The following is a 12,803-nucleotide window of genomic DNA, read 5'->3' on the forward strand; positions in this document are numbered from 1 at the left end:
CGTATCCAAACAACCCCGCGAGCTCTCAAGTGGCAAGGCAAAGGAGTTTACTCTATGTTCTTTTCATAGTGTTCTTTATTTTTTTTTAAAAACTCTAATGTTTTAGAAGTGCAAAAGTGTTAGTTACAATGATACCATCTAATAGGGCAATATCATACATTGACACGTATAAAGATTATACGACTTAATAGACAACTTGCATAGTGTGCTGTGTTCTGGGTTGTCTCGTAGTAACTCTACGATTCTTTAATTTGTGCAAGTGAAAAAGGAATATTTTGTGTTGTATAGCAATAAAAACTCGTGCAATGGTAGTAGAGTTGTCTCATAATCCTAAGGTTTAGTTGAGGGTACAATTGTTTTGTGAAACAATGATCATTTTCTCTCGCCTCGCTCTTTTCTCTTTCAAATATCCTATTAGCATTGCATAAAACAACATATTAGAAGCAATATGCACATGCCTTTGCGTCTTTGCAATTCCCGTTACGCCAATGATTCATCGGTAAAAACCTGACCTCTGACAATTGCTCAAATAAGTCGCGCCACATCAAATTTTTTTTCAATATTGTCATATCAGTTGGAGACTCAAACTATGAGAGAGCAGTAATTTAAAGTGAGATAGAAGGTTGATTTGGTAAATATAAATTGATCCGTTCAAGTTTCACGGCGACCGCAGCCAAAACACAGATAGCTGATTCCCGCGCCAAATCAAAAGAATCTATTATCTCGGATCTGGTGTCCTAGACACGAAGGTGCTCATACTATACGGATAGAGTGTGCATAGGAGTGTTTGGTAAAAAAACTAAAGCGATTACCCGTTAAACCCTATCATCAATTGCATCAACCAAAAGGCATCGGAAAGAGAGGGGGCAACCAAAATCTCATCTTGCATTAGTTCTCTTCGAAATGGCACAGCCTATACGGAGTCTGACCCACATAGCAGCTGTAGACATACATGTACCCTCGGCAGCAACAGCAGGAATTGAAGGATTATCTCGACATGCCGTCTAAAATCTTGAACGGAGAAGGAAAAATGATCTAGAGTAGTTTACACGGAGTAACAGAACACTGGCACACCACCGGTGGTGCATAAAAACGGCACACGGGTACATGCAGGACACCGGTCGACGTGTGCCGATCCGGGGGCATGCGTGCTGCGCGCGCGAGCGGCGGCGCGGCTTCTCTTCAGAGTTCAGAGGGCTCGCGCCTTGACGATGTCCATGCTCATCTCGCTGGGGTCGGTGGCCTGCAGCTCCACCTGGATGCCGTCCAGCTCCCGCTTGAACCGGTCCTTGGAGCTCGCGTACAGCATCTTGCTCCTCACCCTCGACGTGTCCGGAGACCTGCGGCATGCGGATCTCCATGGATTCACCAGCGTTCCGGCGGCGTTGTTATATATAATAATGAGATGAAATTATCAGCAACCGATTGGGATCACGTACCAGGAGATGAAGAAGATCTTGCTCTTCTGGCAGTTCTCGTCGGTGGTGAAGTCGAAGTCGAAGACGGCGTAGCGGCACTCGCTGTCGGGCATGGAGGCGGTGAAGTCATCGTAGGTGTCGCCCGGCTGCCCCAGCCTGTCCACCACCACCTGCTGCGTCTGCTCGTCGATCTTGAACGTGATGAACCGGAAGCTCCGCTTGGACTTGAGGTCCTGGAACTTGAGCTTGCACTCGTCGCTCACGGCCATCCCCGAGGCCGAGTTCGCCTTTGTGCATCATCAAGTTTTTTTTTGGTTTTGCGATAACAACACAAGACCAAACACGTACGGTTATTACAGAACAAATCTTGCACCACTGGCATTACCTCGTCCAATAAGAAATTAATCAATCGAAATCGAGACATTGATCTGCAATGAGAAGAACATCAGGTGGGTGCTCGATCGCTCACCATGGTCGACGGGTTTGTCTCGTTTCCACAGCCGGGCTCGACGACGGTGCGGTGGCGAGGAGGCGGTGCGCGATGGCGATGGCGCCGACGGACGCAAGATTCTCAAGGCCTGTGTGACAGGGAGGAGGAGGCCAAATATAGGAGGCGGGGATCTGTGCTGTGCGTGCCGCGGCGCCATGCCGCCACGTTCGGAGGAGGGGGGCGTGCTTGACCAAGCACGTCCCCTCCTTCGTGCGCGGTGCGCGCGTCCGGCATGCGCGCCACCACCACCCATCGGTCCTCCGCTTCGACAGGTCGCGGCCGGCCTTTCCTCTCCGGTTGGCTAGCGAGCGCAACATGAGGAACACTAACCATGAACTAGCTGTGACAGGCTGACAGCTAGACAACCTGGAACCCGGAACACCATCTGTAGGCTGTAGCGTCTGAATACTCGACAGAAAGCACAATTGGCACATAAGTATCTTCTGTTCTACAAGCAATCGAGGCAAAAAAAATATATGTAAAAGAAAAGCTGGACCCGAATGGATGCGAAAACTAACCGAATCCACAGAGTATAATCGTTCTGCCAGTTTCGAATAAGCACATGCCATCAGAACCAACTAGAAGAGCACAGTGGACAATCGGAGGTACCAAACTGATAAGTTTCAAACTGCACGTGGTTGGCAGAAAAATTCTCATTGTAAGTTACACGACCACGACCGCACAATACAAAAAGTCTAGAAGGATCTTCTCTATCGTAAGCTACAAAATTTCCATTCTTTAGCCAAAGAATTTTACAACTTTTGGAGACTGTTTAGCTTTTGCCTTTGTGTTGGCGTTCTTCTCATCATTTCCAGCCGATTTTGAACCTGGTTGCTTTGCCTTCTTTGATTTGGTGGGTTTCGGTTCTTCTTCTTCAATGAAGTCGTCCTCAAGGTCATCTCCACCATGGTGACCGACAGGGCCTTCCTGATAGTGTTCTTCCATGTTGACATCTGAAAATAAGCAGGCCAAATGCAACAGTAAATAGATATTCCTGTACTGGACAACTACAACATAGGTTCATGCATCATATTACTGACCATCTCAAACTATAGTATATTAGAATTTATCTTAGACATTGGCATATGCAAATCCAGACATTGTCAAGGGAAAAACAACATTTCACCCATCCTTAATAGTTACATGATGCAGCCTATATATCCATATTTTTTCCTTTATCTTTGACATTACGAATAAAATAACTGTAGATTCATGCTAAAAAGTAAAAACACTAGGCAAGAATATGGTGTATGCATCCTGCAGAAACACCTTGCTGGTTACTGTGGAGACTGGATAATAACTAAAGGTACGTCGACTATATAGATCAGTCACAAGAACTTTCCACACATGCTGGCCAGTGCTCCAAATTTTGAGAAAATGTCTAAACCATGATGTTGCAATGGTATGTTAAGGAAGTTGATACCCATGGTCTGCTTACCATAATCTCTGGAGGACATCAAATCTTGTTTCCCTTTATTTGGACAATGCTTGGCCAAGTGTGTAACTTCACCGCATATCTTACAACAACCACCCTAACAAAGATATGGAGTTTAGATTTAAATGCAAGGAAGCCATAATCTTAACAAAACAAAGAAGAAAGAACACAAGTAAGCAGTCTCAGCAGTACTAAAAGCAATAGAAGAAAGTTTTGACATAAAAGCAGATTGATGCCCCAAAACATTGTTTTCATTAGATAGGGTTGTGCAGGATCACCAGGACCCCAGGAGGATAGACTTGGGAGCTAGCTAGAGGAAATTAAATATTCCATCAAGAGTTGATACAAGCAGTTTGGTATCTCCAGATTCTGAAGAAGGACAACCTTCATAGCTGAATGTATAGATAAGTTCAAGTTGAATTACTGGTTTTAGAAGAAGAGGCTTATAGGATCAATTTCCTAGGAAAATCTAAAGCCCCCAAAATTAGCAACTTGTCAATTGTTTGCCATATATTTAAAGGTTTGCCTATCCATTTGTTTGCATGGTGTGTCATTATCCAAAATAAGAAGGAAAAAACTTTCTAATCACCTAAAGCGTAGAGGAGATCACAAAAACCTAACTGGCACAAAATGATAAAAGCATTTTCTGTCAGGCATGGCATCTTTGTTTCCAATAGATTCTAGTTAAAAAAAATGTACATGTTCTTATTTCACTATCTTGCATTTGCATACCAAGAGATTTGAGAAGGTATAAGGGAGTATGGTGAAATACCTTTGGATAAATGCCATGCTTGTTTTCAGGACAATCCTTGCTCAAATGCCCTTGCTGTTTGCAGACAAAGCAGCTTGCAAACTTTGTACCTCCTTTATATGGAGTTGTGTTAAATGAGTGAAACCATATAGGTAATGATAACAATGCTGGCAGGTATACAGTACTAGAAGATGTGTAAGATGGATGTATGATTATTACCATTTTCAATTGGCTTGGGGCACTTGGAAAGAGAATGTCCAGATTCACCACAGTTATAGCAAAATTTCTTTAAATTCCCCTCACTTTTCTCAGGACAGTTCTTCAGACTATGGCCACGCTCCCTGCAGTGCAAGCAAATCTAAAACGAACATAGTATTATTACATAGTCAAAAGAAGGCGAAAATGAATCATTGCAAAAGTAGAAATCAAACATAAACCAATTGACAAAAAAGTACATAAACAAAAACAACTAATTAACTCTGAGTATAACTCATTAACAAGAGCATTTGACAGAGGAGAGCTGCTAGTCCATCATATAACCATTGATCAAAGCAGGACATGTTTGGTCTTCCGAAAACAAACAAACAAACAAACAAACAGCACATTTTTGTTCAAAGAGTTATGTCATGAGTTTGAATCTGGCAAGCAGGGATAGTATCAGTAGCTGTACAGTACTACAGTGGCACTCCTTGCCCGATGAATACCTAATCAAGCAACGGCATGCTACAGGAAATTGAGCAACCTTAAAGAAAGGCAGCATCACTTATATGACTCTAGACCGGCTAAATTATTCAGCGTCTATGGCATCTTTGGCACTTTGAAATTACGGCTAAGCAAAGCGGCCTCACAAGGTACCGAATACATCATAGGCACTAGTGAGTTCGTACCTTGTTCTTGTCCCAGAGGGCCTTCTCGGGACAGGCCTTGGCGACGTGGTCGGTGGATTTGCAGATGAAGCAGCACTCCCCGGGCCGCATCCCGGGAACCCGCATCGGGTGCTTCGACCTCCCCGTGCCGCCTTTCTTGACCTTTTTGAACATGCTCTTCTTCTTGCTCTTCTTTTTGGAGCCGTCGGCAGAAGGGGCAGGCTGCGGAGGGAAGAGGTCCGGATTCGCCTCCCGGAAGCGCTTCCGCGCCTCTCGCTGCCGCTTGTTCGCCATCTGTGGCTACGGCAGCCTCTCTCGCGCTTGTATGCTTGCTATGGCCGGTGTCTTCCGCGGCGGCGGCGGTGGGAGGGGAAGGGGAGAAGGGTGTGAGGAGGAGGTCGGGAAGGGGTTCTCTTTCGGTGGAAGGGGTGCTTTAAGATTCGTGTTTTTATGCTGGAACGACGGATTCCTCACTACGCGAGGCAGCTCTTGCTTGCCAAGCCGGTCCGATTTCTCGCTCCTGCCAAATGGAAGTCAGTCGAACTTGTTTAGTTGTTTATCAATTTCGTTAAACACGTTTGAACCTGGGGATCGATTTGAAGAAAATTGAGGCTAAAACTGTTGCCTTGAAGGCCTGCTGGACTGAACTAAGTCTGGAATCAAATCATCGGTCATTCGGTCACCCAAACAGTCTTTCAGGCTTTCACATTGTCTTCTCGCTGACAAACAGATATTAAATTGTACCGCATAATGTTTTGTACAAGTAACTCAACTGACAAGAAAGTATTCTACTTTGAAACAATGTAAAAGTTACAATGTCTCACCTAGTGCATTTGAAATTCAGGTACAATTTTCATCGGTCCAACTCCAATCATCGTTTGTACAGCGATTCCCAAAGAACACCGAGGTCGACATTACCTCCAGAGACGATGATCCCTATCTTGCTGCTCTCATGCCAAGCAGAGCTTTGCTTGAACTCGTCAGACATAACCGCGGCAAGGCCAATTGCACCACTGGGTTCAACAGCCACCTTCAGGATCTCGTAGCACATTTTCATAGCGTCCACAATGGCATTGTCATCCACAACGATGACATCATCCACCAAGTCACGCACCACAGGCCTAAAATATAGAGATCAGAAGTACCCATAAAACAAGATAGAATGCTGAGCATATAGGTGCTCTGCAGTATGTTTCAGATATTTGTGGTTATGCTCCTTTTACTGTCAGCATCATTAACTCACAGCATAACTGGAAGTTCTAACTTCTAACCAATACGGCCATAGTAGGTTCCAACATAACTGCATAACATTGAGTATTGGCAGCGTTGCAAACCATTTCAGGACATTAATTCATAACACCTTCTAGCAAAAACATATTATCCGACATTTTCATGAGCGGATCAAGCACAGGGTGGATCCAGCATGTCATTGTTGTCACTTGACAGCAATGAGCTCTTGCTAACCCTAAGTGAATTCTAAGTATAATTAGTCAATAAAATTACAAATGAATAAGTTATGACCTCATATTCCCATATAAGTGACACCAATAACATTATTTTCTGGATCCGTCCAAGCATACATGTCAAGAACTCAAGATAAAGGATGAGTGTTGTAGAAAAGGCTCAAAGAACCATCAACAAACAAGTGAAAACGATGATGCATGTATGTTCAGTGCAAATTGCTATACCATGTCAAGTCGCCAAGAAAAGCTCGTAGTCCATCAGCAATGGTGTTTGTGGAAGGCAATGTGATGATCCTTCCAGCAGCCTTGGATTGGGCAGAATCATCAGCACCTTTTGGCTCTGCTGCCAGAATACGTATGGAAGGGTTTATGGCCTTTGCAGCAAGGGTCACGCCAGAAATTAAACCACCACCTGCAGTTCAGCCAAAAAAATTATGCTAGTGTTAAAAATGAAAATAGTATTATTAACATTGTGAAAAAGTTAATGTCGTACATACCACTAATGGGAACAATTATTGTGTCGATTTCAGGAACTTGCTCCAAAAGTTCAAGAGATACTGTACCCTGACCACTGGAAAATCATCACAATTTTTCACACAGTAAGAGCACATGTTGACAATGCACAAAAACAAAACCTGAGAAAGTTAGCAGATCCAAAAATGGTTCAAATGATAGCAGCAGTTAGTGTCATTTGGTTAATAATTTACAGCTAGACCGTCTTCGATGTTAAGTAGCATTTCATTTCATTTCATTTTTCTTCCTTTTGTGTCCGGGTGCACACTTAAGCTAATGTTTAAGTTCCTTCGTTTCCTAATCCACATTTCTTTTGGAATCTGTAATCTTCTGTACAAGCAGGGTCCTCCTTTTTGTCTATAAATAAAAATGGGTTCATATTCACTTAAACCAAATAACCCAACAAGCAAAATAAAAAAAAAGTGGGTTGGTGTGATAAGTTCATTACGTGCCGAGGTTAGTATCAAGTAACTCCAACTGTTTTCGCAATTATTTCAATAGAATTATTTCACTAGAAGGAGAACCTATCAATAGTTCAATACTGAAGTAAGCATCTGATAAAAATTCTCCATACATGGACATCCATGGTTCTCATCATTATATTAGGATATGGTAATCTAGAAAGACAAAGGTGTTCGAACAGACTGCTAAACCTACACGCTCCGACCTTCTTAAAATTGCTAAGAATCTAGCCATTTGAGTGCATCACTTTGCAAAGCGTAGTGACCATGAACCAAAAACATTTCTCCATACCTCCGGTTCCAAATAGCTAACTGACTTCTTGCACATCAAAACAATTCTAGTGTTCCAATCCTAAACTGACTTCTTTTGATTCTTGCATATATCTAAATAAATTATATATCAGAAGCAGATCAAGTCTTTGGAAATGGACATAATTTCCACATTGCCCCTATGATGCAACCAAATGGGAGAGAATCAATAGACTCCTGTTCGGGAGCAATTCATTATTCCTGAATGCAGTATACAATGCCTTGCTGTACTGGGCTCTTCGAGGGTGCTTCTTTCCACTTCTCCCCACATAATAGAAGAACTAAACCAGAAAATCATTTCATGGCCAAAGCCCAAAACACACCTGATAGTGTACTTATTATTGAAGGGATGAATAAGAACAGCACCAGTCTCCTCCTGGACTCTTTTACAAACAGATTCTCTTGATTCAATGCTGACATCACTCCAGATGATATGACCACCATACCGCTTAACGTTGTCAACCTTGCATGCTGGTGCATTCTTTGGTATGACAATGTGTGCAGGTATGCCACGCAGCTTTGCGGCCAAAGCCACGGCGGCAGCATGGTTCCCGCTGCGGAAAAAAAACATCGTATCAATAACTTTCTGTTCTTCAGATGTCTGAAAAAATTTGCAAACAAAACATTGAAGCTAGCACCAAACCTGCTATGCGTCACCACACCCTTTGATGCCTGCTCATCATCAAGCGCAAATATCGAATTCGAAGCACCTCGGATCTTGAATGCGCCACTGCACAGCACAATATGTTTTCCCACACAAACAACCGTTACAGCACCATTTGTTAAAAGAAAATCAGTGCAGTACCAAATACAAAGCATTTCTATAACCGAATAACACATCGGATAGTAATCCTATTCCTACTCACGCCTTCTGGAAGCACTCGCACTTGAAGAACAGCTGCTTCCCCGCAATGGCATCGATCGATGTCGAGGACAGAACGGGCGTCCTGTGCACGTACGGCGCAATGCGGGCCTGCGCCTCCCTGATGGAATCGATGTCAGCAGCATAACCCTGGCCTCTTGTGATGTCGCTACTGTCGTCCCTGCTTCCCATCGAGCCTAGTAAGTTGAAACCACATCAGTTCTCTTGGAAAACGAACAGAAATTGATAGTCCACCACGCAGCAAACTGGGCGGATTGGACCATCCGTCCGAGCAGAAGGATTCGGGATTTGATTAGTCGCAGCAAAGAAAAGTTCCTTACAAATTGGCTCCTAGAACAATGAATCCGAGGAAAGCAGGGTTTCCTTACCAACAGCAGAAGGAACCAATCGAGGTCCGGATGAATCTCTCCACTCCAGGTCGCCGCTACTCGCCAAGATGAGGGGAGGACGAGGACGGCGACTGCAAGAGAAGAAAGAACTCCCGGTGTGCTTCCTGCTTCGCTGCTTCAGTAGTGTGTACTGTAGGTAGGAGGAGGCCGGTGACTAAGCCCATGTGAAGCCCACGCAAAAGAAACGGTCCATCACAGGCTCAAGCTCTCAACTCACTCGACCTCCCACGGCCCATCAGAACCAGCTTGCTGTGTTTCTCAGAGTCGCATGTTTTCAGTGACTGTAGTCTGTGACTCTCCGCTGAGCCTGCTCCGATACTCCTCTTTTAGAAAAGAGCACACATCTTAAAGCAAATCTACAAATGTATTAGTCATTTTCTTAATTATTTCTCACCTGGGTCCCGAATGGGCCCAGCCCTTGCGAGCCCAGCCCAAGTCATTCCCATATCCATCACTCTCCGCCTCTCCGGATCACTTTGTTCGGGGTCGTTCAATTCCCGTGAGAACCGCCGTGCGGATGGCAGCAGCTAGCGGCGCTAGAAGATTACAGTGACGGCACGCCGGCACCACCGAGCGGACCGATCGAGGTGGTAGCGTTCCATGGAGACAAGCCGTTCCTGCCATGCATCCTCTTTCACCGGCAGCAACACTCGTGGGAGGAGGTCCGCGGGTACCGTTTAGTTCATGTAAGGAGGTCAGTCGCTTCTTCCTGATGGCCGATGTCCGCCGCCGGCAGCTCCCCGTGTTGGTAGGCGGTGACTGTGAGGATGGCCACCGCGTCGTTGATGCCACAACGAGTGTTGCTTGCCATGGGTTCTGAATTATGGTTAAGAGAAGAACATTGATTCATCTTTTTTTCATTTTTTAGAGATATAAGTTGATCAAGCTGTTGAACCCTTGATCCGCACTGGTTACCAATCGTAATATAAATAAGTTTAGGCTTCCTTGTAAGTTGTAACTTCATTGTCTAGAAAGTGGTTCTTGTGTCAACGGAGGATCAACAGTGATCACTCGTTTCCAAGGCAGTAAGCACATCACCCATTCACCCTCATCGACGTGCATGGTAAGAAAATCGAGATGCATGCAAACAGGCATCTGCCATCATGAGATTACATTGAGCCGTTAGAATTGGTTGCCGGAAACAAATAGCACCTCCCTAATTATCCTCTTTTTAGACAAAATTAAATTATGATCTAGTAGAAATCTTGAAGCAGTAGTGCAGCACGCATCTTGAGTCAATTCACTTGGAGCATCGTGATCAAAGCTGAAAACATACGAGCAAAAATAGCAAATACTCCTCCCTGGAGTGGAGAGGCTGGTGAATGGCGATAGTAAAAAGCGTTCACAGGTAAAACCTTCTGGCCAAGACTTTACCACGTTTTCCAGTCAAAAAGTGCCATGGACGCTCGGCACCGTCCTCGCCGACCACCAACACAAGCAACAGCCGGTGGTGGACGTCCCTGAAGAGAAAGAGGCCATGCACCTCCTCACGTGGGCATAGCCACCGGCGAAGTGGGTGGCAGGAACCGCTGGCCGTGTGAAGTGCCGCTGCCGCTGTTTTCGAGCGCCACCGCCGTCCGCAGTCCGCTCGGTGGCCTTCACGCAGACCTCACGTGAATTAAACGGCACCGAATAGTTCGGATCTGGAGCGACATGGACCGGGAACGGACTGGGCTTGGGAGGGCTGTGCCCATTCGGGATCCATGTGGCAAATAATTTAAGAAAATATGGCTAATTAATTGGTAATTTGCTTTAAGATGTGTGCTCTTTTCTTAAAAAAGGAGTACGTACTGGAGCAGTTCTCTAAAAATGTTACTTCGCTGAGATCGGCGGATAGAGGGAGGGAAAAAGGGAAAAGGGAACGTATAGGACTATAGGAGCATGCACGGGCACCGATCAGGTTGTTGGCAGCAAGACACAGCAGTGGCATACCGGCACTGGCAGCGGCGGTCACGGCCTCACCGGTCACCGTCGGCCTCCGTCTCTCCGAGAGCCGAGAGGGGCCCGGCCGTTATTAATTTTTGTTTTACTTGTATTGTGGAGAAATATACCATCAGGTATTTTGTAGTGAACTATCGCTAAACTGGTTTGCTTTTCAATGAAGAACACCTTTTTATATCAGAAATATCTTTTAATGTTTTAGAAATACACGAATACATGAACAGCTGCTTGTTTGGGCCGGGGCATACAGCAGAACCAAGCTAGCCGGCCCAGCAGCATGCTTTGGCAGGCGCATCGGATTGCATAGGACGGGCGACCGTGTATAGGAAGGTGGACTGCGGCGGGAGCACGGTACGATTCGTTGGATTGATTGGATGCATATGGACTTCAGCGGTGTTGGATTGGAGTATTGGACAGGATTGGATGGCAGCAGCTTGTAATAGGGTTACACAGGATAGGAGCGTTATATGTATATATATTGAACTTCAGTGGATAATCAGGCGGGGCTTGATAACAGGACTAAAATTTAGGATACTTGGAGGACTAAACATGGTCTAATTATAAAACTAATTGCAGAACATTTACGCTAATTCACGAGACGAACCTATTAAACCTAATTAATCCATCATTAGCAAATGGTTACTGTAGCACCACATTGTCAAATTATGGACTAATTAGGCTTAATAGATTCGTCTCATAAATTAGACTCCATCTATAATTAATTTTGTAATTAGACTATATTTAATATTCCTAATTAGTATCTAAACGTGACAGGGTTAAATTTTAATCCCCTCGAAACCAAACAACCCCTAGTGATTGGATCACGGATGTCAATTCAATCCCAGGTCTAGATATCTCCACCCTTGCCACCGGTGCCGCACTGGCCGAGTAGCCATCTCCCATTTGTGCCCCTCACTTTGTTCGGATAACGACGGCGAAACTACCCTACCCACGCATCAGCCATCCCTACCATCTTACGTTCCTGAGTCCGTGTCCTCCCCGATCCATGTTGTTGTTTTTTTGCGAGACACGATCCATGTATTTGTACGAGTACGTGATGTCTGACTGATGTACGCGTGCTCCCAAGCAAGATGCCACGCACCTTGCGTATATGTTTTCCCACACGTAGATGCAAGTCTTCTTCAAGGGAACGTCACCGAGACCCAAGCAGGTAGCACCCACCGAGGTTGCTTGCAATTGTAATCCATCGAAATACAATTGGCCTACGGCCGGTTCAGATATACTCGTAGAACAAAACAAGGAGTGGAGGAAATGCTTTTGGGTCTTGGGAAGTGGGATATGTTTTCTAATGGGGTCGTCAACTCGTGGTCCAGTGAACCAGGTCGGCTCGATCGGCATCCTCGCCGTGTTTCCGGAAATGTTCGCGTCAGGCGATACGCCATCCATGGATTGCAGGTTACCTTCAGTAGGTCAGCGTTCCACACGGCAGCCGGCAGTATGAAAATGAGATCAGACAGAGTAATTAATTAAACACCAACTGCGGAGAATAAATTTAAATGCATGAGGTGGTTGAAGCCTTGAAGGATAGGTTCCAGCAACTGAGGGGGTTCCATCCACGTACAGACGTAACCACAGGTGCTGGATCACTCAAATTGACAATTTTTATTGTTTGCTGATGCTCGAATGGAGTGCGACAGTGGAAATCAGCAGCCAGACAGTGTGTTCGAATGCCTGGCAAAAAAGATTAGTTTCTCTCTCCCAATTCATTCCTTTCCCCCCGCGATCACTTCGTCTTCGTGCCACCTGACGTGATCGTGGTAGCAAGGTCTACCTGCCGAAAAGAGCTTTCAGAAACGTTTGGCGTATGGCATATATGTTGGCATGGCATGCTCCCATTCTGCACTGGCACACCTCACCGTTCAA

At 45.1% G+C, this 12,803-nt stretch overlaps 2 protein-coding genes across 5 annotated transcripts; both read right to left on the reverse strand.

The window, feature by feature from the left end:
* Positions 1-858: 858 nt before the first annotated feature.
* On the reverse strand, positions 859-5,399 carry LOC117864801 (actin-depolymerizing factor 6). 2 transcript variants are annotated; one of them, XM_072294970.1, is made up of 7 exons: positions 4,982-5,399; positions 4,314-4,452; positions 4,116-4,207; positions 3,347-3,440; positions 2,775-2,861; positions 1,440-1,707; positions 859-1,340 (listed from the first exon to the last, which is right to left on the reverse strand). In XM_072294970.1, the coding sequence occupies exons 1-7, from the start codon at positions 5,252-5,254 to the stop codon at positions 1,190-1,192; spliced, it is 1,104 nt and encodes a 367-aa protein (XP_072151071.1). In that variant the 5' UTR covers positions 5,255-5,399; the 3' UTR covers positions 859-1,189. The 2 variants fall into 2 exon arrangements, with proteins under 2 accessions (XP_072151071.1, XP_072151070.1); XM_072294969.1 differs by lacking the exons at positions 2,775-2,861; positions 3,347-3,440; positions 4,116-4,207; positions 4,314-4,452; positions 4,982-5,399 and adding an exon at positions 1,888-2,283 and having other exon boundaries at positions 1,440-1,705.
* On the reverse strand, positions 5,345-9,116 carry LOC117864261 (serine racemase). Of its 3 annotated transcripts, none has more exons than XM_034748295.2 (8): positions 8,958-9,116; positions 8,573-8,765; positions 8,350-8,436; positions 8,030-8,260; positions 6,921-6,994; positions 6,649-6,835; positions 5,785-6,081; positions 5,345-5,480 (listed from the first exon to the last, which is right to left on the reverse strand). In XM_034748295.2, exons 2-7 carry the CDS (start codon positions 8,758-8,760, stop codon positions 5,832-5,834), a joined length of 1,017 nt encoding a protein of 338 aa, XP_034604186.1. In that variant the 5' UTR covers positions 8,761-8,765; positions 8,958-9,116; the 3' UTR covers positions 5,345-5,480; positions 5,785-5,831. The 3 variants fall into 3 exon arrangements, with proteins under 3 accessions (XP_034604186.1, XP_072151069.1, XP_034604185.1); XM_072294968.1 differs by lacking the exon at positions 5,345-5,480 and adding an exon at positions 5,639-5,679; XM_034748294.2 differs by lacking the exon at positions 5,345-5,480 and having other exon boundaries at positions 5,662-6,081.
* Between the last annotated feature and the right edge of the window lie 3,687 nt (positions 9,117-12,803).

This window comes from Setaria viridis, chromosome 7, assembly GCF_005286985.2.
Source record: "Setaria viridis chromosome 7, Setaria_viridis_v4.0, whole genome shotgun sequence".
Classification (NCBI taxonomy): Eukaryota; Viridiplantae; Streptophyta; class Magnoliopsida; order Poales; family Poaceae; genus Setaria; species Setaria viridis.

Excerpts from the sequence above, each read along its gene's own strand:
- LOC117864801 (XM_072294970.1), bottom strand. The coding sequence starts at position 5,254 with ATGGCGAACAAGCGGCAGCGAGAGGCGCGGAAGCGCTTCCGGGAGGCG. Across the intron at positions 2,862-3,346 it reads GATGTCCTCCAGAGATTATG|ATGTCAACATGGAAGAACAC; the intron begins GTAAGCAGACCA and ends GCTTATTTTCAG. Across the intron at positions 1,341-1,439 it reads AAGATCTTCTTCATCTCCTG|GTCTCCGGACACGTCGAGGG; the intron begins GTACGTGATCCC and ends CGCATGCCGCAG.
- LOC117864261 (XM_034748295.2), bottom strand. The coding sequence starts at position 8,760 with ATGGGAAGCAGGGACGACAGTAGCGACATCACAAGAGGCCAGGGTTAT. Across the intron at positions 8,437-8,572 it reads TGCGAGTGCTTCCAGAAGGC|TGGCGCATTCAAGATCCGAG; the intron begins GTGAGTAGGAAT and ends TGTGCTGTGCAG. Across the intron at positions 6,836-6,920 it reads AATAATTGTTCCCATTAGTG|GTGGTGGTTTAATTTCTGGC; the intron begins GTATGTACGACA and ends GCTGAACTGCAG.